The 25,667-nt window shown below is 48.5% G+C and overlaps 1 protein-coding gene across 4 annotated transcripts in view; it reads left to right on the forward strand.

Annotated features, from left to right (window-relative positions):
- MAP2K4 (mitogen-activated protein kinase kinase 4) overlaps positions 1-25,667 on the forward strand; it is an 84,755-nt gene that overhangs the window by 5,363 nt on the left and 53,725 nt on the right. For 2 of the 4 annotated variants that reach the window (XM_054083757.1, XM_054083759.1), the window contains exons 1-2: positions 22,635-22,665; positions 23,809-23,911. In XM_054083757.1, coding sequence (XP_053939732.1) covers positions 22,650-22,665; positions 23,809-23,911 — 119 coding nt within the window. In that variant the 5' untranslated portion in view covers positions 22,635-22,649. Of the gene's footprint in view, positions 1-22,634; positions 22,666-23,808; positions 23,912-25,667 lie in introns of those variants that run through there. The other 2 variants (XM_054083758.1, XM_054083760.1) reach the window with 1 other exon arrangement.

Here is a 25,667-nt window from a genome sequence, read left to right on the forward strand (position 1 = left end):
AAAACTCCAGGAACATTCCTGCTTAATTGGTGTTCTGGGCATTCTGTGGAGAAATTAGAGGTTCTGTGGGCAGTAGGATATCCCACTTTGACAGTGATTTAAGGAAAAAAACATCCAAAGTGTAACTGGAGCAATTTTACCTTTCTCTCATTGCCAGAATTAGTAATAGTCTTTGCATAGAAAATTATCATTTGGAGAATGGTGGTGTGAAATCTAGGAATTTAATTCATTCCAAGGCACCAGAAGAGTTCTGATTTTAATTGCAACCTGTGGAGTTACTTGTTCTACCCTCAGTGCCAAGCGGGAGCAGGAATCGCTTATAATGGTCTGTTCCAGACTCAGCTCCTGCATTCAACATTCAGGAGGGCTGATTTGCTCTGGTATTTTTCAGAAGCAAAGCATATGTACTTTATACATCTTCTCAGAGTGTGCATGATCATTCTTGTGTGTTGGGTGGGAGTTGCCAACCTGTTCAGCTGGAATTTGGGATTCTCTGTTTCCTATCACGTGTGATCCTGTCTGCTCCTCATTGAGGCCTTTGCCCTCTCAACCCCGCTCCAGCCGTGACCTTTCTGTTGCTAGCAAAACTCAGAGAAGGTCCATAGCTGGTTAGAGAGTCCATTGGATGTGAGGAAAGGAACCTGGTCTGGGAGATGCTGGGTGTGTCGTGCCTGTCTGAGGGCACTGGGAGACTAACCAGGGCCCTGCTCTCGCCTGTGGGTGCCATTCAGCACATCAGCGATATATCACAGTTGGGAGGAGGATTTCTACCTGCGGATGAGGAGGCTCTGCCCTGTACCTTTCTCTGCCTCATGGAAAAGAGCTGGGAAACTTTTAGAGAGGTGAGGAATCATTTTTGTTCGGCAGGCGACAGAATTAATGAACAGTGATGCACTTCACTAGTCATCGTGGTCAGATGATTTTGGTGTCGGTGTGTCTTTGGGGCCCTCATGGTTACTTCAGACAGTGCTGTTGAAAGCAGAACGTTACCTGAAACCCTTAGTGGGTGTTGTTGCTGTGATGGGTTTGGTCCTCGGGATGGGAATTTGGTAAGAGGTGCCACAACTTCTGTATCCTCCTCCTCTTTGTGTTGCTGCCTTTGTGAGTGCAAAGAGTGACCGGAGCAGCTCTTCTGTGGCTGCCAAAGGTGCTCCTGGACCCAGGCCTGTCAGGAGGAGAGGAAGGACATGTTGATGCCTTCATGTTGAGATGCTGGACCTGCTGGGACACAGTGTGGGTCAGAAGGCTTGGAGGTTGGACTGGCCTATTGTGAGCAGAGGGGCTTAATGGATGGAGAAAGGAAGAGAAGCCCCAATAAACATGGCAGTGTGCTTAAGAAGCCTCGGATAGGGGAATTTGAGGAACAAGAAGACATGGGAAAGGGGCAGGTGGTCTGAAGCAAAAGGAGCAGCAGATTAGGTATGAAGCAGTGTATGAATGGCCTGGTGAAATGAGGCGTATTATGTAGATAAGCAAACAAGGAAGACAGAAAAGAACAAGATAAGAGAAGAAGAGGCGACTGAAGGGGGGAATTAATTCTTATCCTCAGTAGGCAGTAAAATAAGGTTATCTATTGCTGTGTGTTTTAATAATTACCTGGTCATATTCTAATGTAGGCGTGGTGTGTTGTGTCTTTAGCGGGGACACACACACACACACACTAATTGGCTAAAGTCAGGTGGTGACTGCACTTATTCCTGCCCACAGCAGAGTTCTAAAACCAGGGTGTGTTAGCATGCATGGCTGGAGCAAGCTGGCCTGGGCAGATTGATGGGTGTCTGTCTGCATTTATTAGGGAAGGTAAAGATAGTTGTATGGTGAGCAAACCAATGTATTTGTGCCCACCAGTTTATTCCTGTATAGCTTCCCTGCTGGGATATGGTCGGCTGTATCTGCTTTGCATTTGAGTCTTGGTGTACGCTTGCATGTGTAGGGCTGTTTCTCTAGGTAAGCATATGTGTTTCCTTTTCAGCTTTCTGCTTTGGTTTACTTGTAATCACCTGACGTTCTTAATATTACTGTTTTCCTGGGAAAGGGGCAGCCCAGGAATCAGAGTGGATCTCCTCAGGTGAGATTTTCAGTTATTTTTTGGTGGTTTGATGGAGCCAACAGGTGTGGAAGTCATGCTGTTGCCTGTCAAAACAAGTGTTGTCCAGTGAGGGAAAGATGGATTTTGTGAGGAAGCAAAAAATGAAAAGAAAGCGTATACTTTCCAAACGTGGTTTTTTGAAGAGTGCCCCAAATTCAATTTATTCATAGTCCCGCTGTGTATGCAGAAGTGTTGCATACAGGAGTCAGGGTAACCACGCCAAGCTCTGCGTGTATCAGACCAGCACAACCACCTTGTTAGAGTTGTGTGGCTGGGGTGTGAATTGTCAGATATCTTCTGTTGGATTCGGGTTTGGTAAGGTTTTATGCGAGTTGAAAGAAGAACAGAGGTTGGCTTCCTAGGGGGAGGAATAGCTGCTGTAGCTGGTGGGGGCTGAAAAGGAGAACAGAGTGAGAGAAAGAAACAGCGTGAGGTGTTTGTGTAGTGCGCTGCCCTGCGGGGCAGGAACCGCAGCAGTCATCTATCTGAGTTTCACTGAAGTGATGTTTGTAAAGAAGGTACAAAAATCTTTGAATGGTTGTGATGCTCGTGGCATCCTCTCAAACGCTGGAGTGCACTGGTCCGGAGCAGCGTTCCGAAGGTGCTGGTTATGTTCCCAGATCTCATGTGCCGTATTTAAAAAGGGCTGCATTGTGTTCACCAAAGATAGAAATACCTCCTTCGATGTATGTGTGTTCATGGCCCTTCTGCACATGCTGAGACAGCAGCATGCCCCTTGTGGGGTGGAAATCACTGTGCTGGAGAAGGGTGAAGAAAATTGGGATGATATTGGCAATTGCATCCTTTCATGATGATTCAGGGGTTGTTGCACGGGGGCATGGACTTCTCTGTGGATATTCTGGTCAGGATGGATTATTATTGCACAGACCTTTTGACAATTCCTGTGTTGATTCTGGTCATTTATGGTTTGGCTCCAATGTCTCCTCCACAATGAGAGACTCCGTGTCTGTAAAGACACCAGTTCGGGGTAGTCTGTGCCTCTAAATCCAGCAGTTACTGCATTTTTAATCTGTGTTTTCTCTTTCCTCTCTCAGTTTGGCTGGTCTCTGGTTGTTGATTGCTGGCAGAGGAGACCTCCTCCTGCAGCTTCCCTGTGCAATCACTGTGGTCCTCGCCTGACCAATGTCTGCAGGAAGGCACATCCTGCACTGTGCTATTCCAGCCTGCCGCCATTCCCTGCAAAGGGCTTTTGTTTGTCTTCTGGATCCTCAGATTTCTTTTTACTTTGCAGGATTGTTCAGTTGCAGAAGAAACACGGGAGTGGTGGGTAAATGATAACGCAGTGCTCATTGAGTGCCGAGAAATGTCTTCATAGAATCGTAGAACAGTTTGTGTTGGAAGGGACCTTGAAGATCATCCAGTTCCAACCCCCCTGCCATGGGCAGGGACACCTCCCACTGGATCAGGTGCCCAAGGTCCATCCAACCTGGCCTTGAACACCTCCAGGGATGGGGCAGCCACAGCTTCCCTGGGCAACCTGGGCCAGGGCCTCACCACTCTCATGGTGAAGAAATTCCTCCTTATGTCTAGTCTAAATCTGCCCCTCTACCCTTTATACCCATTGCCCTTAGACCTATCACTACAAGCCTTCCTTTTAAGAAGCTGCATTGTTATAGCTGGATTAGTTAACATGCAGTAGTTAACGTGTGGTGGATCCCTAGTGAGAGAGACTTCATCTGTGTTCCTTCAGTCCAGCTCGTTAATGAATGCGCTGTATCTTTTGGGTTTGACAGAGGAACAGCCAGTTGAATATTAGGTCTCTGTAGGCACACACCACTCTTTGGGGGTGCTGGCACTTCTGCTTGGAGGGCGTCCGAAGCAAAAGCTCTGATGCTCACCACCTCACTCGGCAGCTGACTTGGATGTTTAGGGTGACTGTTAAAATATAAAAACATTTAATTATCAAAATTGAAGAGAAAGTAAGTTATTCTGGTGGTGCCTAGGGGTTAAGTCATTATCCATAAAGCGTGAAATTGCAAGGAGGGTGCGTTTCATCTCGTTCTGCTGGGATAAGGTTGCAGGAAGGTTTTGCGCAGTCTTGAAGCCCTCTTTGATTTCTGCCCAGGGTCCTTCTGGTTGTCTAAACAAGACAAAGTATTTTCGCTGTGGCTCTACACCTTTTTTTTTTTATATCCCTGTCCCGCCTCCTTATACAATTGCTAAGTTATTGGTCAAGTTCTCTCTGTGAGGAACCTAGCTGAGATCTGCAAGGTAGACTTCTATAAAACGTATGTGAGATACTTGGAAAAGTGCTTCTGCAGGTGGCATGAAGTTCGGTGGCCTCTGGAAGGGGTATTCCTATGTTACACGTCTTGTGCTGACTGCAGGTCGCGGTTTGGATACACCTTTAACATTTGCAGTCCCTCTGTCTGTTCTTCTTGTGGGCATTTCCCTTGTTGAGGCCACGTTGGTGCCCACACCCGGTGCCTGGTCCTAGCTCTGGAGTTGACCTTCTCTGGGGAGCAGAGCTGCTCGGGCAGCGGTGCTGGTGATGGGGGAGGACGGTGCTGCTGAAGGAGGATCCCACCTTCGCAGAGGCAGGCGGAGAGCATAGTGGCTTGGCTCCACCACTTGTCAAAGTGCCCATGTACAGCACATGGGGCTATGTTAATCCTAAATCCTAAGCCTGAGGGAGCTGCTCCCATCTGGAAGCTGGTCCCCTCACAAGCTTGTGTTGGGTGATGACGCTGTGTTGGTGTCTTAGACCCGGCAGCCCATGCTGCTGGCCAGGCAGAGGTGGTGCCTGTGGAAGAGCCCCACGGTTCTGGCTCCCTAAGGAACCTCCCAGCTGCCAAAATAATTTGTGTGGCCTCCCCAGCATCGCTGGTGTGGGTGGTGAGCTCGGTGAGTTCAGCTGGCTTTGTTTTTCTGGGGGTTTTGTGTGTGTTTGCTTGTCAGGGATCAAGCAAATTTCCACAGTTGCGTTGCGCTGGCAAGCTGCACGCGTGGTGCACGGCGGCTCATGAGTTAGAGGAGCACCAGACTAGAGCTCATGAGCTTCCTGCCTGCCTCTAATCCCAGCGCTCGTACCTCCGTGTAGCTGTGCCTGATGGGATTGGTCTATTTTCTGAGAGGCTTTTTGAGGGAAGGTTGCCCTGCAGGGGCGTTGGCAGTGAGACAGACTTGAACTGGTTTGTGTGATTTAACACAGTAAACTCGGAGCACTGGAGGATGGGAAGGGGTCACGTTAAACCAAAGGATGCGAATGAAGACCGATAAACTTTGTCAGCCAAATACATTTGGAAATGGCAATCAGGGGGCAAGTGAGCATATACAAACTTGCTCTGCCTCAGTGTTTGATAGTGCCTTGGCCACGGCAGCAAAGTGTCAACCGGAGCATCCCTGTCCAGGAGATGGTGTACGGGACAGGCTGCGTTGCTTGCTTAGGTTTTAAACTTTTCACTCTGCTGTATTTAAAGTTGTGTTAACCCGTAACGTATGGGCACCTGCAGTCTGACTGGGATCCCTGCTGCTTGAAGGGAGGCTTTAGAGCTTGAAGCTACCCGTGCCGGGCATTCCTTGGTCCCCTTTGGTGCCTGTTGTGTGGTTGTGCCTCTCTGGATTGTGGTGGAAAGGTGCAAGCATGACTTTTCCTGTGTGTCATAGGTTTATTTACGTCCCCGCGTGCAGCTTCTGAGTTTTTTGAGAGGAGACCAAACTGTTGGTAAGGAAAGCTCCTTACGGAGATCTCTGCACTGCCAGCTGGATGCCTGCTCCACGCCAGCACGGGCCCTGCATGGGACCTGGGAGATATCCTCAGCCTGGGCTTGTGTCAGGACCGTCATGTGGTGCTGCAGAGCATCTCCAGGTGTGAGTGACTCCTCAGGCTGTTGCTCTCTGTGGACGGATCTCTGCTATTGCTCTTGGTGAGGAAATACAACATGGTGCTGCCAATAATCCGCTCCCCATCTCCCGGTTCTGCTCTGGAACTCAACTGCCTGGAAGGAGGACAGTAACTTTGTGCTCCGCAGACAACGGCCCATTAACTTTTGTATGAGTATCGAGGGAGAGTGCCTATATTGCACAAACAGTGTATTTATTAGCTGCTAAATTGATTTCCTCTTCTGCAAATCGAAGCCTTTGTGTTTGCCCTTTCCTGGAGGCAGAGGAACCCTCCAGGAAGCAGACGGCTCCCACTGATCCTGGAAGAACAAAGAGTCCAAGCACCAGGAATTAGTCTGTGTTTTGAATAATTTATCTGCTTTTTCCGAGGTGCTCCAGGAGATGCCCTGTGGCAAGGAGGACAGCTGTTGGGAGCAGACAGGGCTGAGCTGGAGGGGAGCCGCTCCTTTTATCATTTGTGTCTAGGCTTATTTTTTTCTGTGGACCAAAAGGGTTTCATGGTTTGCTTTGGACCTAATCCTCTGGAAGCAGTGCTCTGCACTGCATTAGCCATTGCTTTGCTTTTGGACCAGAGAGCAAAGTGTTTGTACTTTGAAGAGGTTTGTGGACAGAGATAAAACAGTTTCCTTTAAAAACACACGGCTGTGTCGCTTTGACCTGGGAGGGGTTATGGATGAAGATGAAAGCGTTGCATTTGGAAACCCCTTCTGGGGACTGATGGGACTGTGTCCGAGTTTTCCTGTAAAGACCAGTTCCCCTCCGGAACAGTGTCAGTTCAGGACCTGGTTTCATGCCAAACTCTGGAAACCTCGCCCTACCTTTGATGTCCTCCTCTTCCCTCCTGTCCCACTTGGAAAGGTGGATGGTAAGACGGTAAGGATGATCAGAATTGCTTCGTGTAGGGCTGACCAAGACTGACAGCCCAGAGCCAAGCTTAGGCACCAGAGTTTTGTCCTTTCTTCAAGTTACTTTTTGCCTTGGGGTAGTGAGAACAGCCAGCCTGTAGAAATGAGTGTTTGTATGCCTGCTGTTAAAGCTGCTTTCCTTACTGATTTGGGGAACAGTAGAGGTCATCTCTCTTGCTTCTGAGCTGATATATCCTAACTATTGTAACTAGGAAGCGTGACTGTGTGGTATATGTGTGTATATAAGTTTATGCAGGAGAGTTGTGAATGAGCTTCTTTGAGAGGAAGAAGGAGTTGGATGTCAAGGTTTGGAGACATGCTGTTTTAGGCGGTGGCTTGGCAGTTGAGTTTTTGCTGTCCTAGTGGCACATGTTGGTGAAAATCTGAACAAGCTCACCAGGATTCTCCTGGAAATTCAAAATCCGTTTTATAAACGTTTCTAATTAGTTTATTTCTTTTTGAGAAGAGTGTAATGTCCTGGAGCTTATTTGCCCTGGTGGTTGTGCCAGAGTTGGGGCCAAATATGCTTTCCACAGATTAAGCTTTGCTGCTGTGCATTGATGTGAGACATCCTTGCTGCTGAGGGCAGGAATTTACTCTGGTCTGTTTCTGTGGCTTCATCCCTGCTGACCCTGCCAAGTGAGAACTGCAGCTGAGCAAACAGGAGAAGGATCTTCTCAGCAGATGTGGAAGTGGGGAAGGTTGAGGCAGGAGTGGTGAGAACTGGTGTGTCTGTCTGTACGCTCGTGCTGGAGGGCTCAGCTGGTTTCCCCATCAGGGACACGATTTGGGATCTGTTGTGACTTGAACTGGAAATTCTGATTTGTCTGTACGGCTGCTTTTTTACCTGAAGAATTTGTGGATGCGGGGTTTATTTCTGCAAAGATGCAAAATGTTTCTGGAGCCAGTCATTTGCTTTAATATAGACTGGTTGTAGTCACGATGGACTTGAACGGGAGCCCGTAACTGAACTGGCAGCAGGGAACCTGCTTCATCGCTGAGCTGCCAAAGGTCTGAGCTGCACCCTGCCTCATGCCAGGGCACTGTACTGCTCTCACAGCACCTGGGATGCAATCCAGGAGCCACTTGTCCACTGTCCTATTTCCATATAGTAAATAGAAGCTTTCTGGGAAGGTTTGTGTTGGATTTCCCCTCTCAAATCGGACTAATACTCTGACTTTGGCAGCAAAGCTCTGACTGTCCAGCAATCATGTCCTCAGAGTAATCCTGTGCCAGCGTGTCCTGAGCCTTTGAGACCCGAACCAAACACAACAAATGCTCTGGTGACCTTCTTCCGCTGATTTGTTGTCTGCACTGTGGAGCAGTGCACCAGTCTGCAGACATGGTAGTACTGGGGTCAAAATCTTGCAGTCCCTTCGGGCATCGTGTTCGATAGATATGTGTATAGCCACCACCATTGGTTCCTCCATGGTGGTTGAGCTGGTGGAGGTGAAGGCTAGGTTGTCTTTGTCCAAGCTGGCAGGAGCTGCTGTTGCTTTTCTGCCCAGCAGGAGCATTGACTCCTGTGTGGGAGAGGTGGTGACTGCTCAGTCAGTGTTATAACCGAAGAGGTTCACGGGACAGTTGAGCCAAGTCTTCCCGTTCACTGTGGGTTACAGCATTCTCTGTGTTTGCTCTCACGGCAATGGTTTATTCCATATTTCCACTGTAGTCCATGAGCTGCTGCTGTGATGTGCGAGAGGACAAGGCCATTCCCAGTGCTTTGGATATTGAAGAAGTGGTAATTGTGAACAGAACTTGCAAGCGATCCTGTAAAGTGAGGGGGTTTTGCCCAGTACTTCAGAGGAAGAAGGCAACCAGTATGTGCTAGAAGAAAAGTTCCCTCAGTCCCAGTGTGGTGGTTGAGACATCTGTGAGTCTGACATGCTTTGGTCCATGTTAGTACTTGAAGAAAGATGAAGACCCTTGAAAAATCTCTTAAAATATGAAATAAAAATAATTAGAGAGGGCAAAGAGAGAAGCTTTTTCCTGCCCTCAGAGACACTAGCAGGCTGGATGCCCAGGAAATCCTACAAGTTTAATATTTTGTGTCCAGGTGTTACCCCTTTCTGCAATAAATGTAAACATCTCAAGCTCCTTTGCTTTCCAGAAAACAATTTCAGTTGCATGCTGGAGATGGTCTTTCGGTTGCCAGACCTCCGTGTTTTCAAGACAACTGCGTCGCTGTAGAACTGTCATCTTCAACATGCATGTCACTGTGATGCTTGCGTCTTGGAGGTGTTTCAGGGCATGATGGGATTCCTAGCCCAGCATGCCCTGGGCTGGGCAAAGAACCAGCATCTGGTATGCTTGCCTGGGAACGGATGCTCTCTTCCCACTACTGGGAAGTTGTTTGCAGTTGACTTTGGAGTTCGCTTTGTTGAGTTTGCTGTTGGCCTTGCATGGGGCGCATGGGGCACAGGGAGCAGGCTGATGCCTCCTGCTTACAGGAAGGACATGGACCTGTTGGAGTGAGTCCAGAGGAGGTCACAAAGCAGATCTGAGGGCTGGAGCACCTCCCATACAAGGACAGGCTTAGAGTTGGAGTTGTTCAGCCTCAAGAAGAGAAGGCTCCAGGGAGACCTTAGAGCAGCTTCCAGTGCTGAGAGAGGCTCCAGGAAAGCTGGGGAGGGGCTTTTGGTCAGGGAGTGCAGGCAGAGGACAAGGGGGAACATTTTTAAGCTGAAAGAGGGGACATTGAGATGAGATTTTAGGAAGAAGAGGGTGGTGAGCCAGTGGCCAAGATTGCCCAGGGAAGTTGTGGTTGCCCATCCCTGGAGGTGTTCAAGACCAGATTGGATGGGGCTTTGACAAACCTGATCCAGGTGGTGGGTGGTGTCCATGCCTGTGGTGGCGGGGGGTGTGTGTGTGAAACTAGATGGGCTTTAAGGTTGTTTCCAACACAAACCATTCCATGACGATTACCCCTTCCCTTGGGGTGCCTCCCAGGGCATCTGCACCCTGAGCAGACCAAAGCTGCGCTGGTGCAGTGTTCGATCAGCTGTGGTGAGCATCACATCACTGGTACAGGGGAGGCACCAAGCAGCTCCTATCTTCTTAGCAAAAAATCACAAGTCCTGCTGTAGTGGAGAAATGGTGACTTCCTAAACCAGCGCATCGCAGGTCAATGTGCTCCGGGGTGGCTTAAGACAGGCTGCGTGCAATGTTGGTGCTGGCTGTAGGCTGCACAGAGATCACTGGGGAGGTGAACTTTTATTCATGGTGCTCTGACACCTCGTGAGATCCAAGAGGACACTTTTCATGTTTGTTTGTTTGAGGTTTTTCTTTTTTTTTTTTTTTTGGTTGGACAGTCAGATTTTTTTTATGCAAAACTGGCGCCCACGTTGCTTTTTCTGGGAGCTCCGAGGGAGAAGGAGTTAATGGAGATGAGGACAAGGGAAGAAGATAGCTGGATCTGTGTTGGGGCTCCTGGCTGGTATTTTTGCAGCGGTCTTCTGTTACCCAGAGTGAGACCATGGGGATTAGCCAGGCAGACTCGCAGGCTCCTTCCGTACCGAAGACCCGCCTGCCCTCTGCACAGCAGTAGAGCTTTTTTCCAAGGGCTTTCAAAATCCAGTGGACTTGAGGAATTTTTGTTGAGAGACTCTATGGTGCTTGTTTCTTTAGCAGGGAGACTTTATGTTTGCTCGTAGTTTTGGGACTCTGAAAGAATGAAAAGCTTGTGTAACCCCCAAAAGACTTTTGTCTGGTGGAGTAGCTTATAATAACACGGCTGAAAAGGAAAGTGAGATGATCAGAAAGAAGACCAAGAGTTGATAAAAATGGCATTCACCGTCTACGAGAAAGCTGGGAAGGGACGTTTTCCAAGGGCATGGAGTGATAGGACGAGGGGGAATGGCTTTACATTGAAAGGGGAAAGATTTAGATTAGAAAGAAATTCTTCATGATGAGGATGGCGAGACACCGATCCTGGTTGCCCAGAGGAGCAGTAGATGCTCCCTCCCTGGAGGAGTTCCAGGCCAGGTTGGATGGGGCTTTGATCCCCCTGATCCAGTGGGGGGTGTCCCTGCCCATGGCAGGGGGTGGAACTGGATGGGCTTTGAGGTCCCTTTCAACCCCAACCATTCTATGATCTCTGAAAACCTAAATGTGCTCAGGGTACGTTTGTACTCTGGAACCTGTTTTAGGAGCCATCTGGGCAGTGTGGCAGCGCGCGTGCATGTTCCTCAGCCTGAAGCTCGAAAAGAAATGCATCAAGGGGAGCGCAGACGTGGTGGATGCAGAGCTGGGCCAAAGGAATGGGGAAGAACTTTTAAGGCAAGACACCTTGCACACTCATCAATAAAGCCAAAGAACTTTCATTGCCAAATGACGTAAGGGGATTTTTTGCCTTTCATTTAAACTTTTCTGTTTTCCTAGCAGTGAGGTGCTTTGCTGATGCATTTCTTGTTTTCAGAAATCAGTGTTCTTGATAAGATTTCAGAGCCTTCAAATTGCAATTAATAATTTAATGGTGGATAATTTCAGTTACAGTTCTTGCTTGACTCTTGCCAGCTGGATGCACTGCTAGGCTGCTGTGAAGGTTATTTTTTAGGTTTTGTGTGCTATTGGAGAGAGAAAACCTGTTAAAATATTGTCTCATTCAGGCAATTGTCTAAGTTGTAGCTGTTGGTGTGAGGGGACACCAGGTTTTGTGAGACTCATGGTGAAGTCCTCCCATCTTTTGGTTTAACACCATCACCCCTTGTCTTATTTCTGCAGGCTCTGCTAAAATTTTTTTTCCCCCATCTTTTTTATGAGGTCCTTTAAGTATTGAAAGGCTGCAATAAGGTCTCCTTGGAGTCTTCTCCAGGCTGGACAACCCCAACTCTCTCAGCTTCTCTTCATATAGGAGGTGTTTAAGATCTTTGATCTTTTTTTGTGGCCTCTGGACCTGCTCGAATAGGTCCATATCTTTCCTGTGCTGAGGCCTCCAGAGAATGGTCTGAGACGGCAGCCTGCAGCTTCCCGAGAGTGTGACAGTGCGCAGTTGCTAGTGCACGTTGCTCTGATGCTTGCACCACCACGGCCTGTTGGATCACACATCCTTCTGACCAGCGTGGGTCAGTCGGCTTTGCTGCTGCAGGAGCTGGAGCTTTGCCATCATCTGCGCCTTACCTCGGGCAGCAGATCCACGCCGGGGTCTGAAGCGTAGTCATAGAATCATAGAATAGTTTGAGTTGGAAGGGACCTTAAAGATCATCCAGTTCCAACCCCCCTGCCATGGGCAGGGACATCCCACTGGCTCAGGCTGCCCAAGGTCCATCCAACCTGGCCTTGAGCCCCTCCAGGGATGGGGCAGCCACAGCTTCCTTGGGCAACCTGGACCAGGGCCTCATCACTCTCATGGTGAAGAAATTCTTCCTAAATTCTAGAGTCTAAATCTGCCCTCTCCAGTTCATACCTGTTCCCCTCATCCTATCACCACAAACCTTTTTAGTCATCCTGATGTGCCCCTGGGCTGGCAGCAAGGTGAGGAGCGGGCGGCAGCTCTGCGTGGAGAGGTGGGGACCTGCAGGCCAGGCTGCTCGCTCTGGTTGCTGTTGCATGGCAGGAACTGTTGTTAACAGCACCTGCTTTGGGATGTCATGGTAAGCCATCGTCTCCTGTGGCTGTAGGTGTGTCATGCTGCGGGCTTTGACGGGGCTGCTCTCTTTCTATGGTGGCAGCACTGGAGGGTTGGTCCCTTGTGGGAAATTGCCTGGGCACGTCCAGCTGGGCTGTGTGTTTCCAAATTGCGATGATTGTGAGTGGATTTATGCAAACAGTTGAGGTTTTGGGGGCAAAACAACATTTGTACTGTTCGAGAGCATCACTTGTTACCAGCAAACTCCTGTGGTAGAGCTGTTGGGTTCAAGTAGGCTTTCTGTAACAATTGGCAAGGAATGTCTAAGTAGCTACTGTTGGACTTTCATTACAGCTGGGGAAGGTGAATGCTCCTTACGGTACCCTGATCCCCTCTTTCCTGCCAGGTACCAGCACTGGTTCCGTTGCTGGGCCGTTGAGCTGTGCTGTCTCTTAAGACTGGGTTATAAAGTGATGGATCCTGCTACGATGGGATTGCTTTTGTGCTCAAAGCAACGCGATCTAAAGTTGACTGTAAAAAATTTGTTTTATTTACGATTTTAGATTTAATGTTAAATCATAAAACCAGATTCTTGGCTGTGATGCGCCACTTTGACGCTCAGAAAATGAATAAGAACCCATATCTTTGCTTCAGGCTTTCAGAGAAACTTCTGTGAAAAAACACAAAGCAGATATGGATTTTTTTAGTGTTGTCCTTATTATAGTCTTATATGTAGTATTACCAGTCTTGGTACTGGGAATGTGTCCGCTTTTTCTTCCAGCTCACCAGCTGCGGCAGTCCTGCCCTAAAGAGAGAATGCTGTTTCTGATGGTGCTGGGGAAGTAAGAGCTTGGTTAAGACACTTAGAAGGTCACTCATTGTTGACCTGGCTTTATGCCTCCGGCTTTACCTGTAGCAGAAGAGCAGTGCTCTGCCAGCACAGTCACGCTTATTGTAGGTGGAGCATAAGGAGCGCTGGGGATTTGCTGCCTTCTGAGTTGCTGTGCGATACCAACGGGTAGGGTTTGGCAGTTTGATCTGCACTTGTTAAAGCTCCTGCTGCATGCAGACTTGACTTCTTACATCCTTTTACATGATGTCGAAGGATGTCTATCATTGGCTTATGGGTGAATACCTCACATTTCTGTCTCAAGCGTGGGTTGCATGAGCACCAGCTCAACTCATAGGTCACTCTGGTCCTGCTGCTTGGTGAAAGGCAAGAGTAGGCAGTGAGGTTTGAGGTGCTCCTTCAGGCAGCACTGAAGTGCCCAATGGTGCCGAGCAGCTCCTTCTCTGTTTTCTGTCACTGGCTGGGGCTGCGTGGGTGCTCAGACGCCTGTTCAAATGCACCCGCTGCAGTGAGATGGGAGCTTTATTAGAAAGAGACTCTCTGCTTGGATGTTTTTTCTTTTATAAATCTGAATTGTAGAGCTGCTGTGACTCCGTGTTTCTTTCATATTGCACTTAGGTTTTCCCCTTTGTGTTGAGGATGCACATTTCTTACAGCGATTCTAACAGCGAGAGCAAGAATGATTCATGTTTCTTTAACAGTTGGTGTCTTTGGGTTTTTTTTGTCAGTGTGTTTTGTGACCGCTGCTTAGACTCATTTCTTCTGAGATCATAGAATGGTTTGGAAGGGACCTTAAAGCCCATCCAGTTCCACCCCTCTGCAGTGGGCAGGGACATCTCCCACTGAATCAGGTTGCTCAGAGCCCCATCCAACCTGGCCTTGAACACCTCCAGGGATGGGGCAGCCACCACTGCTCTGGGCCAGGGCCTCGCCACCTTCACAGGAAAACATTTCTTCCTAAAATCTCATCTCAGTCTCCCCTCTTTCAGCTTAAATCTGTCCTCTCCCTGCACTCGCTGACCAACAGCCCCTCCCCAGATGTCCTGGAGTCCCTTTCAGTACTGGAAGCTGCTCTAAGGTCTCCCCAGAGCCTTCTCTTATCCAGGCTGAACAAGCCCAGCTCGCTCAGCCTGTCCTTGTATTGGAGGTGTTCCAGCCCTCGATCATCTCCGTGGCCTCCTCTGGACTTGGTCCAGCAGATCCATGTCCTTCCTGTGCTGAGGACTCCGGAACTGATAATTGCATGTAGAAAATCCTTTGCTGTCCGTAGTTTTTCACAGACTGATGCTTTTCTGTCTTGGAAGAACGGAGGATGTACGCTGCACTGTTACACCACAGAGCGAGCCTGTGTGCCAGAATCACTCCCATGAGAAAGAGTTGAAAAACACATCTTTATTTGTTAATAATTTTGTACTAGCGCAGGATATACAGATCTTTAGGAGACTGGATGTTTGAAGCAGGAGTTTCAAATCTCTTTTGCAACTAGAGCTGAGCGGCAGGATTAGAGTTAGACTTGCAGGCATTTCTGGTAAATCCCTGAGACGACAGCGACCGAGTCGTGAAAGGAGATGCCAGGAAAGCAGCCGCCTGGGGGAGTGAGGATCTGCTGGGATCTGCACGGTGGAGCTGAGCTAACGGCTCTGCAGGTGACAGAGTCAGAGCTGGGAATCGCTGCTGGGAACAGCTGGCATGTGATTTTTCATGTGAACCTTGGCAGCTTAAGACTCCCAGAATCACATCATGGTAGGGTTGGAAGGGCTTTCTGGAGCACATCCAGTCTGACCCCCCTGCTGAAGCACGGTCACCTCAAGCCGTTTGCACAGGAACATGTCCAGGCAGGTTTGAATATCTCCAGAGAAGGAGACTCCAGCACCTCCCTGGGCAGCCTGTTCAGTGCTCTGCCATCCTCAAAGTACAGTTTTTCCTTGTGTTCAGGTGGAATTTCCTGTGCTCTGCTTTGTGCTTGTTGCCCCTTGTCCTGTCTCTACTCTTTTATTGAGAAGAGTGTGGCCCCATCCTTCTGACCCTCCCACTTTAGATGTTGATCAGCATTGATGAAATCCTCTCTCTAGGCCAAACAGAGCCAGGTCTCTCAGCCTTTCCTCACACCAGAGATGCTCCAGTTCCCTCATCATCTCTGTGGCTTCTACTGGACTCTCTCCAGTTGTTCCTTGTCTTCCTTGAGCTGGGGATCCCAGAACTGTACGCAGGACTCCAGAAGGGGCCTCGTTAGGGTAGGGAGGAGGAGGAGGAGAACCTCCCTGACCTACTGGCTACACAAGAAGATTGATAAATATTTGAGGACAGCGGCTTGCTTTGATGGCAGTCTTGCTGTCAGTTCCCAGTTGTCTGGCTGTTGTGCATCTGGGCATGGGTTGTCTTGCTTTGAGCACCAAAAGTTGTTTGTGGCCTGAGTTTTATTCCAGGGAAGTTTTCACGTGCTGCTAAGGGAGAAGAGTGGGTGCCTTCTTCCACGCTGAGGGGTTATTGACTTGATTTCCTTGCCGCTTTGAAAATGTATGTAAGCCATGGGCTGTGGCCAGAGTTACTCATGGAGTTATGGGATGGTTTGGATTGGAACGGACCTTCAAAGTTCATCGAGTCCACTCCCCTGCCATGGGCAGGGTCACCTACTGGATCAGGTTGCCCAAAGCCCATCTGACCTGGGCTTGAACACCTCCAGGGATGGAGCTTCTCTAGCAAACCTGTGCCAGTGCCTCCCCCCCACCTCATCACAAAACATTTCTTCCCTATGTCCAACCTAACCGTGCTCTCCTTCGGTTTAAAACCACTGAAGGTACAAATGAGACTCTAATGTCGGTGTGAATTTTAACCCAACGTGGCAGAGTGCTGGGAGAGGGAGGATCCTTCTGAGTGGGGGGGTCTAACCCAGTCCCTCCAGGTGTCATTAGGTGGGAGCTCCTAACGAGCATCGGGGGCGGAATCCAGGGACCCTCGTACCAGCACAGCCAGGGCTGGAGCAGCCACCAGTGCCGGGGGGATCAGCCTGGAGAGCTGGTGAGAGAGGTGACAGCAGCTCTTTTCCCACTAGAGTGTAAACGGTTGAATTAAGAAGTGAACTGTTAGGGAAGTACTCAGTTAAATTCCTTTGACAGAGAAAACACCCATTTTTTCCTAACAAATGTTGTTTACAGCAAAGGCAGAGGTTGCTGTTGAGCCCTTTCTATGAAGGATACAGTTGACTGTGACAGTGCGTGTGTTTGAATTACCCCCTGGAGTAGACAGAATTGTAGTTTTCTCTTGAAACCACATTTAAAAGTGTTCCGAGTGCATTAGCTGACTTTGTGCTTGTTATGTGCAAATGTGACATTTATTTTGAAGGAAAGGACGATGGCAGCACTAACACATTTGTGAATTCTCTTACCCCCTTCAAGGTTTTCTGTTTCACAGGCAAATTTGGTAGGTTGTGTTTGCCAGCTATTAATGAAAATGACAGGAGCTGTTGATTTTTACTTCATTTAATTGTCAAGCCTGCAGTCAGTGCTCAGTAGCAAAGCTGCGGGCAGGAGGGCTCTTCCTGGAATCCTCAACATAGGAAGGACATAGAGCTGTTGGAATGGGTTCAGAGGAGGCTACAAAGATGATCCGAGGGCTGGAGCACCTCCTGTACGAGGACAGGCTGAGAGAGTTGGGGTTGTTCAACCTGGAGAACAGAAGGCTCTGAGGAGACCTTATAGCGACTTTCCAGTACCTGAAGGGGCTGCAAGATAGCTGAGGAGGGACTGTTCACAAAGGCTTTTGGGGATAACATGAAGGGCAATAGGTATACACTGGAGAGGGGCAGATTTAGACTGGACATAAGGAGGAATTTCTTCACCATGAGGGTGGTGAGACACTGGCCCAGGTTGCCCAGAGAGGTTTGTGGCTGCCCCATCCCTGGAGGTGTTCCAGGCCAGGTTGGATGGCCCTTGGGAAGCCTGAGCCAGTGGGATGTCCCTGCCCATGGCAGGGGGTGGGACTGGGTGATCTTTAAGGTCCCTTCCAACACAAACTATTCTATGATTCTATGACATCTTCCTGTCGCCCTCTCCCAATAAGTGATGGTTTCTGCTGTGGATCCACTTTTTTCTGCCAGAGGAACACCTTGTAGCCTTTAATCTGCGAGTGGGTTTTGTGCTGAGAAGGGAAGAAGCTGTTGCTGTTCTCCGTTCAGGCAGATCAAAGGCGTGCGGTGGAGGGCGATGCTTTGCTGTGTTTGTTATAAATGAAAAGCATGTAATGTGGATGTCTGAATTTCTCTTGTAAGCCATCCAGAAGTGGCAGGATTTGATCCCCAGCTCTCTACGGCTCTTTCATGGAAACAAGCAGCAAGTGTCTCAATTCAAGGCTCTGCCTTATTGAACGGTTAGACAACTCTGTGTGGCCAGGTGAGGCACTAGGTTTGTTGATTTGCCTCTGAGCTGCATTTGAGAGACCATGGCTGTGGACAGCTGATTTAAACCACAAAATGAAGGGAAAAGCTGCAATGCGACCAAGTTCCCACTCTCCTAAAACTAGCAGCTTTTGCTGATGGCTGTTGCTGTGCGTGCTGGGTTACAGCTCTGTGAGGCAGTGGAATGGAGTGCTGAACCACCCTGGCTGGCATTCCCCTCTCCTTTTCTCGTGGCCTGTGTCCCCCTCACCTTCACTTGTGGCATTTCTTGCCCGGACAGCAACCCAAACGATTCCTCGTGTCGCTGTAGCTGGGCTCCTGCCTGTGCCCATCCTCTGCCCTCTCCCTGGGAAGCGCTGTTCCCAGGGGTGCTTCTTTCCCATTTATTTGTTGCGATCAATCCTTACAGCAGCAAGGAAAGGGTCGACACCTGTTCTTTCTTTTGTATTTCTGTGCTGTTTCTTTCAGGGTTGAGAACATTGCAGCTGTTTTAAGATCATTTCCCAGACTTTAAGATCACTTCCCAGCTTAATCTTACTTTTCCTACTAAGAAGCTGTGTGGCATTAAAGGGATGCCATGACTGAATGTGTTTTTGTAGACTCGTTTCAGTGCTTTGGCTGCTGTGCCGGTTGATTTTTTTTAAATCCCCTGCGTGTGTGCAGTGACACTTTTCCGAGCGACAGCAGTTGTACTCCCATGGCAGTGAGAGGTGGGCTTTTATAAGGCTTCACTTCAGCTCCTTTCTCTGGTTTCCGTAGAATCACAGAATTGCTTGGTTTGAAAAGACCCATGTGGTTATCAAGTCCAACTGTAACTCTCCACTACTAAACCTTATCTCTGAGCGTCTTGTCTACCCATCTTTTAAATCCCTCCAGGGATAGGGATTCCATCACCTCCTTGGCAGCCTGTGTCAATGCCTGATAACATGATTTTGCTTGATTTTTCTTTTGATAATGAATCAGCTTGGTGTAACTTTTCCTGCTCTCGAGCACCAGCTTTGTACCACACGTGGGGTACGAAGTGCCCCTCATGGGACATTTTGCTTAAATGAGTTCAGATTTGCTCTGCTAATCCCACCTGAGACACCAGTGAGTCCCCACCCATGGACGTTTTTTCTGTTACTGATCAGCAGTGACATAGAACATTCAGAACTGCTCTGTCAGGAGATGCCTCCAGGCTTGGTAGCCGAGGGCTTTCCTTGTCATTCCCTGTGGACATCAGGGCAGCGATTCCGAGCTGCCAGTGCTGTTTCTTGCTTTCGCTTTTCCACTTGTGGTCTCTTGACTTCAGAATTAAGAAAACCCACAATATACAAATGCTAATGTGGGCAGAATCTTGCTCCTCTTGGAATAATTGAGCTTTAAAATGGAAAAAGACCCCCACTCGTCTGGTCCCTGTTCTTCTTCCTGACCCGCAGCTGCAGGGCTCTCGGTGGGCTGAGTCCGTGGTGTTTATCAGAAGTGGTGGGATGCAGGCTGTGATTGACATTGTCACTTTTCTGGCATAAGGCAGCTAGAGGGATGATGGAAACATACTTGTTGTTTTATCCAAAGAGACTAAATCCTTTCCATTGCCCCTAAGTGAAAGCCTCAAGGGCAGACGTACCTCTAGCTTTTAGTCTACATGTGGGCTCCTAAAATTAAAAAGAAAACAAAATCCATGGAACCCCTCCCGTTCCTCCTCCCTGCAGGGTCTTATAATTCTTGCTGTGCTGTTTCATAATGAAAAAGTACCTGGCACGGCCCTTTGCATAATTTATTATTGTTTCACATCATGAAGGGCTCCAGGTGCCTCACAGTAAATTTCCCATGGCAGCTTCACCACTTCCTTCTGACAACTGCTCTGGTTCAGTTTCCGCAGGATCATACCTCGACGGCATCAGACACTGGTGGTGTGAACCTTTTTGCGGTCTCTGTGGCTGAAACGATGCGCTGCGGTGAGAGCAGCCCCATTCTCACAGACCACCGGTCTGGTGGCACCTCCCTTGTGCTGGCTGGTGGAAGGTGCTTGGGACATCTGCACCCTCCATGGTGTTTTGCCAGACTTGGTGTTTGTCTGCGGCTGTGAGAGACACGTGTAGGAGGTTTGTTCCCCACAGTAATGCTCTTGTGAGACTCCCCCTGGAGTTCTGTGTCCAGTTCTGGAGTCCTCAGCATAAAAATGACATGGATCTTTTGGAGTGAGTTCAGAGGAGGCCATGGAGATGATCTGAGGGCTGGAGCATCACCCATATGAGGACAGCTGAGAGAGCTAGGCTTGTTCAGCCTGGGGAAGGGAAGGCTCCAGGAAGACCTTAGAGCAGCTTCCCATACTGAAAGGGACTCCAGGAAAGCTGAGGAGGGGCTCTTGATCAGGGAGTGCAGGAATAGGATGAGGGGGGTGGTTTTAATCTGGAAGAGGGGAGATGGAGATGAGGTCTTAGGAAGAAATGTTTTCCAGTGAAGGTGGCCCTGGCCCAGGTTGCCCAGAGCAGCGGTGGCTGCCCCATCCCTGGAGGTGTTCAAGGCCAGGTTGGATGAGGCTTGGAGCCCCTGATCCAGTGGGAAGTGTCCCTGCCCATGGCAGGGGGTGGAACTGGGTGATCTTTATGGTCCCTTCCAACCCAAACGGTTCTATGGTTCTGTGTCAAATGATGCTCTCCAGCAAGAAATTGCCTGACCTGGGGTCTGGGAGGGAACCTGCTGCCTCGCTCCAGTGCTGTGCTCTCCTCTCTCAGCAGAAAGCTGCCATCACAGCCTGGCACGAGCCCTGTTGGGCGTCTTGCTGCACACGGGCAGCCGTGTAGCTGTTACATTCAGCACAAAATGATTGCTGAGGCACATACTTGAACGCTTTTACCACACCTGATCTCCTCTAAAGTCTTGGGTAATCTGTTTGTGGCCATTCATACGAATGGTATTTTTGTGCAAGGTAGCATCAGGGATGCTAAAGGTTAATGGTGGTCTTTGGAGGTTGTGGAGACTTCATTCTCAGGTCTTTACTGCTGAAAGTTTCCAGTCTGAGGGAACTAATCTTAATCTGATTGCAATGTCTCCCACTCAAAGCCTAACCTACTTTCGCCAGGCTTCGTCTTGGAGGTATTTATAGAAGCTGGTGTGAGTGTTGGATGTAGCATGAATCATGTATTTCGAGTTGCAGAGGTGTGTGGCTGCTAGTGCGGGGAGTGACTGCACAACTGCGAGCCGCCTCCCAGCCCAACACCACCCAGGGGGCTCACCAACATTTTCTTTGGTACAAATGTTTTGCTGCATACCTTTCATGAAGGTAAAGGCCAGTAACAGTTCCAGCATCCCAGTAGATCTGGGCTTGTGTGGTTTTGTGCTCCCAAAGTGGAAGCACACTTGGGGCTGTAGGTGAATTATGGATTAATGCTTGGTCTAATGAGGCAACTTCTAAAAATAAGCACACTTAGCACATCCCTGCAGTGCGAAAATCACTATCTCGGATTTGAACGCTGACTCCATACTACATTGAAGCCTTCATTAAAGGGCAGTAAAGTCAATAACAGGCAGATGTATTGAAAATATTTGGTCGCTTGAAAGTGAATTTCTGTAGTTACAGCTCTTAAAACCAGCTGTGGTCCTGGGCTGCATCGAAAGAAGCGTGGCCAGCAGGGCGAGGCATGGGATTCTGCCCCTCTGCTCCACTCTTGTGAGATCTTGTCTGGAGTCCTGGGAACAGTTCTGGAACCCTCAACATAAGAAGGATATGGAACTGTTGGAATGGGTCCAAAGGAGACCACAGAGATGATTGGAGGGCTGGAGCACCTCTGCTATGAGGGCAGGCTGAGAGGATTGGAGTTGTTCAGCCTGGAGAAAGAAGGCTCCGAGGAGACCTTATAGCAACCTCCCAGTACTGAAAGGGACTCCAGGAAAGATGGGGAGGGACTTCTTACAAGGGCATGGAGTGATAGAAAGAGGGGAAATTGCTCTAATTTGGAAGAGGGGAAAGGTTTAGATTAGACAAGGAGCAAATTCTTCGTGAGGGTGGTAAGACACTGGGCCTGGTTGCCCAGGGGAGCTGTGGCTGCCCCATCCCTGGAGGTGTTCAAGGCCAGGTTGGATGGTCCTTGAGCAGCCTGACCCAGTGGGAGGTGTTCCTGCCCATGGCAGGGGGTTTGCAACTGGATAATCTTTAAGGTTCCTTCCAACCCAAGCCATGCTGTGATTTACAAAAAGCTAATAACTCAGACCCCAGGCCTCTTCTTTCATTCAGGCTTCCCAAATAAATTGCATTACGTACAGAAGTTCTTCATGGTTGGTTTCAAAACATGACTAGTTTTTTCTTGAAGAATGATTTGTCTTGGGAGTAAGGCTGGAAGTCTGCTTCACTGCCACATTAGCTGTGCTGGTGTTGGAGAACAGCCACGAGTGAGGCTGGAAGGGAAACAAATATGACCACAAGGCTGTAGGTTGAAAGGGTCTATGGGAAGGTAGCACTGTTCTAGCAGCAGCGGAGGTCACAAACTGGGAATGGATCTTGAGTGTGTTCAGGACACCAGCAGCTGTGGGTCTGCGGCTCTGAACAGAGGTGGATGTTTCTCTGCTGTCTCTACTTCAAAGCAAGCGTTTTCTTAGTAGACGAGGTCTAACAGCTTGGATAGCAGAAGCTGTTGGAAGAGCAGAAAGATCTGTCTTGGTTTTTTTTAATTTCTCAGGTGAGAGTTGGCACTAGCTTTGGTTTGGGATGCCCTGAAAGAGATCAGACCTGATAGTTTTCTCTTAAGAAGATAACCTGAAACATTGAACTCCTGTTCCAGACTGAACTGAACACTCAGCCCACCTGGCTCTTGAACATCCCTTCCTCCCTATTTTTTTGTCTTTTTGTTCATTTGTTTTTAATTTTGCATGGGAGAGGTAAAAAGGTTGTGCAGTTCATGACTCGTCTCCTGGCCATCCTTCCTGCTGTGCGCTGCCACAACTCATCTTCCTGTGATTGTCTGTCTTTTTTTGCTGGTTATACTGGAGTAAGGAAGCAGAGCATGGACTGGGTTCATGGTGCGTTGCAAACAGCAAAGAGACTTCAGCATCCGACCAGAGGGAATGTTCACCTTTGCACTGTGACAACATGAGCTTGATGTTTAAGGTTTTAAGCAAGTGGAAAGCATTTTGGCAGGGATCAAGGCAGAAACCCTACAAAAAACTCTATTAAACATTGCTCTTTTGAAAATCTTGAGCATTTCCTTACGCGTAGCCTGATCATCATTAGCAGTGTTGTTGGTGTGGCCTGCAGGGATGGGGGTGAGGAAATTCTAGGAAGAAAATAGGATTGATTTCTCCGATAAGAGGTGACTCAGAGGCTTGAAGAAATCATGGATGTCCTGGATGAAGTAAAAATAGTAATGCAGACTGTAGCTGTGGAGGAACACTTTTGGAGTACACGTTAGCTGCTAGATAGCTGTTTCTTCTTGTGTGAAGACTGGCTGTGGTTGTGGTAAAGGGGCTTCAAGAAGAGTGAGAACCTAGCTGGGGAGCCAAGATCTTGGATTAATCCTGACGATGCATAGCAGCACATAATTCATTACATACTTAAACCAGGATCCCTTCACCAGTGCAGCAAGAAACGAGTGTGTGCTAGGAGCCTGAATCGCTCTTCTGTGGTCACTGTGTAGGCGGGTCTCCAGTGCGAACTTGGCAAGGTTTCCCAGCTGCTTTTCGCTGTGTCTGCTTTGGCTGTGGTCTATGAAATGCCAAGGGATGTGCATTTGTGGAGCAGCAGGACACAAGGGATCATGTCTTCCTTCCCATTGATCCCACGCAGCCGCCTGTTGCTGAAACGACAACATTGGTTTACGAATGGGATGGTTGTGCGTGAAGGGTGCTCCAAGCTCTAGTGTGGAGGTGTCCTGTGGCTGCTGGTGGCCCTGGCAGCTGATGTTGGTCCTCCAGCTGTCCCAAGAGGAGCTTTGGGCACCTGACCTGGGCTACTGACTTGGAATGAGATGGGAGAAGGCCTCGGCGTGAGAGCTGACTCCATTTCTGCATCCCACTGTCCTTGACACAAGCTCTGATTTGCTAAAGTTGTTGTGAAATGCGTTTTTCTTTTCTTACAATGTGTCATTTCTTTTTCTGCTTATTTCCAGATGCTTCTTAACATTCTGTTGCTGACAATAAGCTGACTCTCTTTTCCTTGTCTCCCAGGTAAACGCAAAGCGCTGAAGTTAAATTTTGCAAATCCACCTTTCAAGTCCACGGCAAGATTTACCCTAAACACTTCAGGAGTTCCTTTCCAAAATCCACACATGTGAGTACAAAACCAAAGACACAACAAATGGAACCCTTTGAAATGACTTAGCCGTCACATAATGTTATTTTAAATGTACTGTGATTACTTCAGTTATCAGTAGGTTGTTCAAATTTGTCAATTTGAGTCACTGTAGAAGATTGATTGTTCCCCCCCCCCCCCCCCCAATCCCCAGTTTAAAAAAAGGTTAAATGTGGGATATTCCTGTTTTGCACTGGAGCTACTGCCTTCTTAATTGATTAAATTGAGGTGGATTATAGCTGATAATGTGATATATGCCTATAATTAACGTCCAGACCTATTAGCTGTCATTTTCCTGTCTCTTTTTTCAGTGCTTATTACTTTTCATTAGAGACGAGTTCTTATTTCTGTGGAAGACGTAACTGGGATAGGTTTTTTTCAGCACTAAAACAAACAAAGGGTTGAGGGTTGTCATTCCATCAACGAGGAGATGTCAGTGAGTTACACAGTGATTGGCTCTCACTGAGTTTCCCAGACAGCCAGCAACAGGGCATCCCTCTCCAAAGTGTGAATCCAGGCGTGGCACGGAACTGTTCCTGACGCTAGTGAGTAACAGTGGGACATCATCACGGAAACTGTGAGCTTTACATCCTCAGATCCACCAATCCAGATTGATGGGTGACACCCCCCCCAGCCCTGAGGCAGAATGCAGTCAGGATGTCCCGTTTCTCTCCTGTTAAGTTCCCCTGTGGGTCTTCGAGTTTGTCAGTAGCCAATCTCCAGAACTGCCCCTCCAGCTTCCCTGCCGCCTGGGCTCCTGGCGGGTCCCTGGTTATAGGCTGCTTCTGCTTGGCTCTGCATGCAGCTGCCTCTCTCCTTGAGCTCAGTGCCTTCTGCTTCCCCAGGACATACCCTCTCGCCTCTGTTCCTGTTTCTGGGAGCTTTGTTATGCTGGGGGTTTTCAAGCAAGCTTTTATTGAGTTAGAAACATGTTTCTGATGAGTTATCAACAGTAATTACATTATCTAGAAATTTAGAGAGTACCTTAGATGGTTCTTCTTACCATGCCAAGTGACCTTTCCAGTAAATCCTCTCTCCTTCTCTCTCTTTTCCTCTCTGAAATACAGTGTTATGTATAATGCTGGCATTTATGTATGAACTTCTTGTGTCTCGTCACATCCTCAAATCCTTGTAACAGTTTTCTGTAGAACCCATCTGGGGCTTCTTTCTCTCTCGAACCTCCCTAGTCCATTAAATACAGGACATAGTCTTAGTTAGTGAGCTCCTGCCATCAGCAATCTATAGAGATTTGACTTTTCTGTGTTCATCTACACGGATTTCTCTCTGATTCACTGGCTCCTGTCTAACACGTTGTTAGAACAACGTTGTTACTTGGTGGCATCTTAAGTTTCGTGTTTGTTCAAGTGACCATTAAGAAGCTGCTGCTCTGTCCCAAGGGAGTTGCAGTTGTTGGCAGGGATTGGATCCTGGGCTGGTTAATGGTGTAACTGGTTCTGAGGGCATGGAAGTGTTTTGGGTTGGATATGATAGCTGTTCAAGTGCCAAAAATCATGATGGCGTGTCTGCGCTAAATCTTTTGTGGGAGGCTACGAGCTGTTACAGCCATTTCTGTTGGAAAGGGGTGGATGCTGTTGGCTGGATTACTTTCCCTGTGTTAAGGTGGACCAAGCTTGGGTACAGTTAATTCATCCTCACATCCTTTGTGTTGTCCATCGTGGACACTGTTTCTCGAAAGCAGGATTCACATCTGGTTGCACACCTCTCTCAAGTGTTT

This window comes from Cuculus canorus, chromosome 18 (genome assembly GCF_017976375.1).
Source record: "Cuculus canorus isolate bCucCan1 chromosome 18, bCucCan1.pri, whole genome shotgun sequence".
NCBI classification, from domain to species: Eukaryota; Metazoa; Chordata; class Aves; order Cuculiformes; family Cuculidae; genus Cuculus; species Cuculus canorus.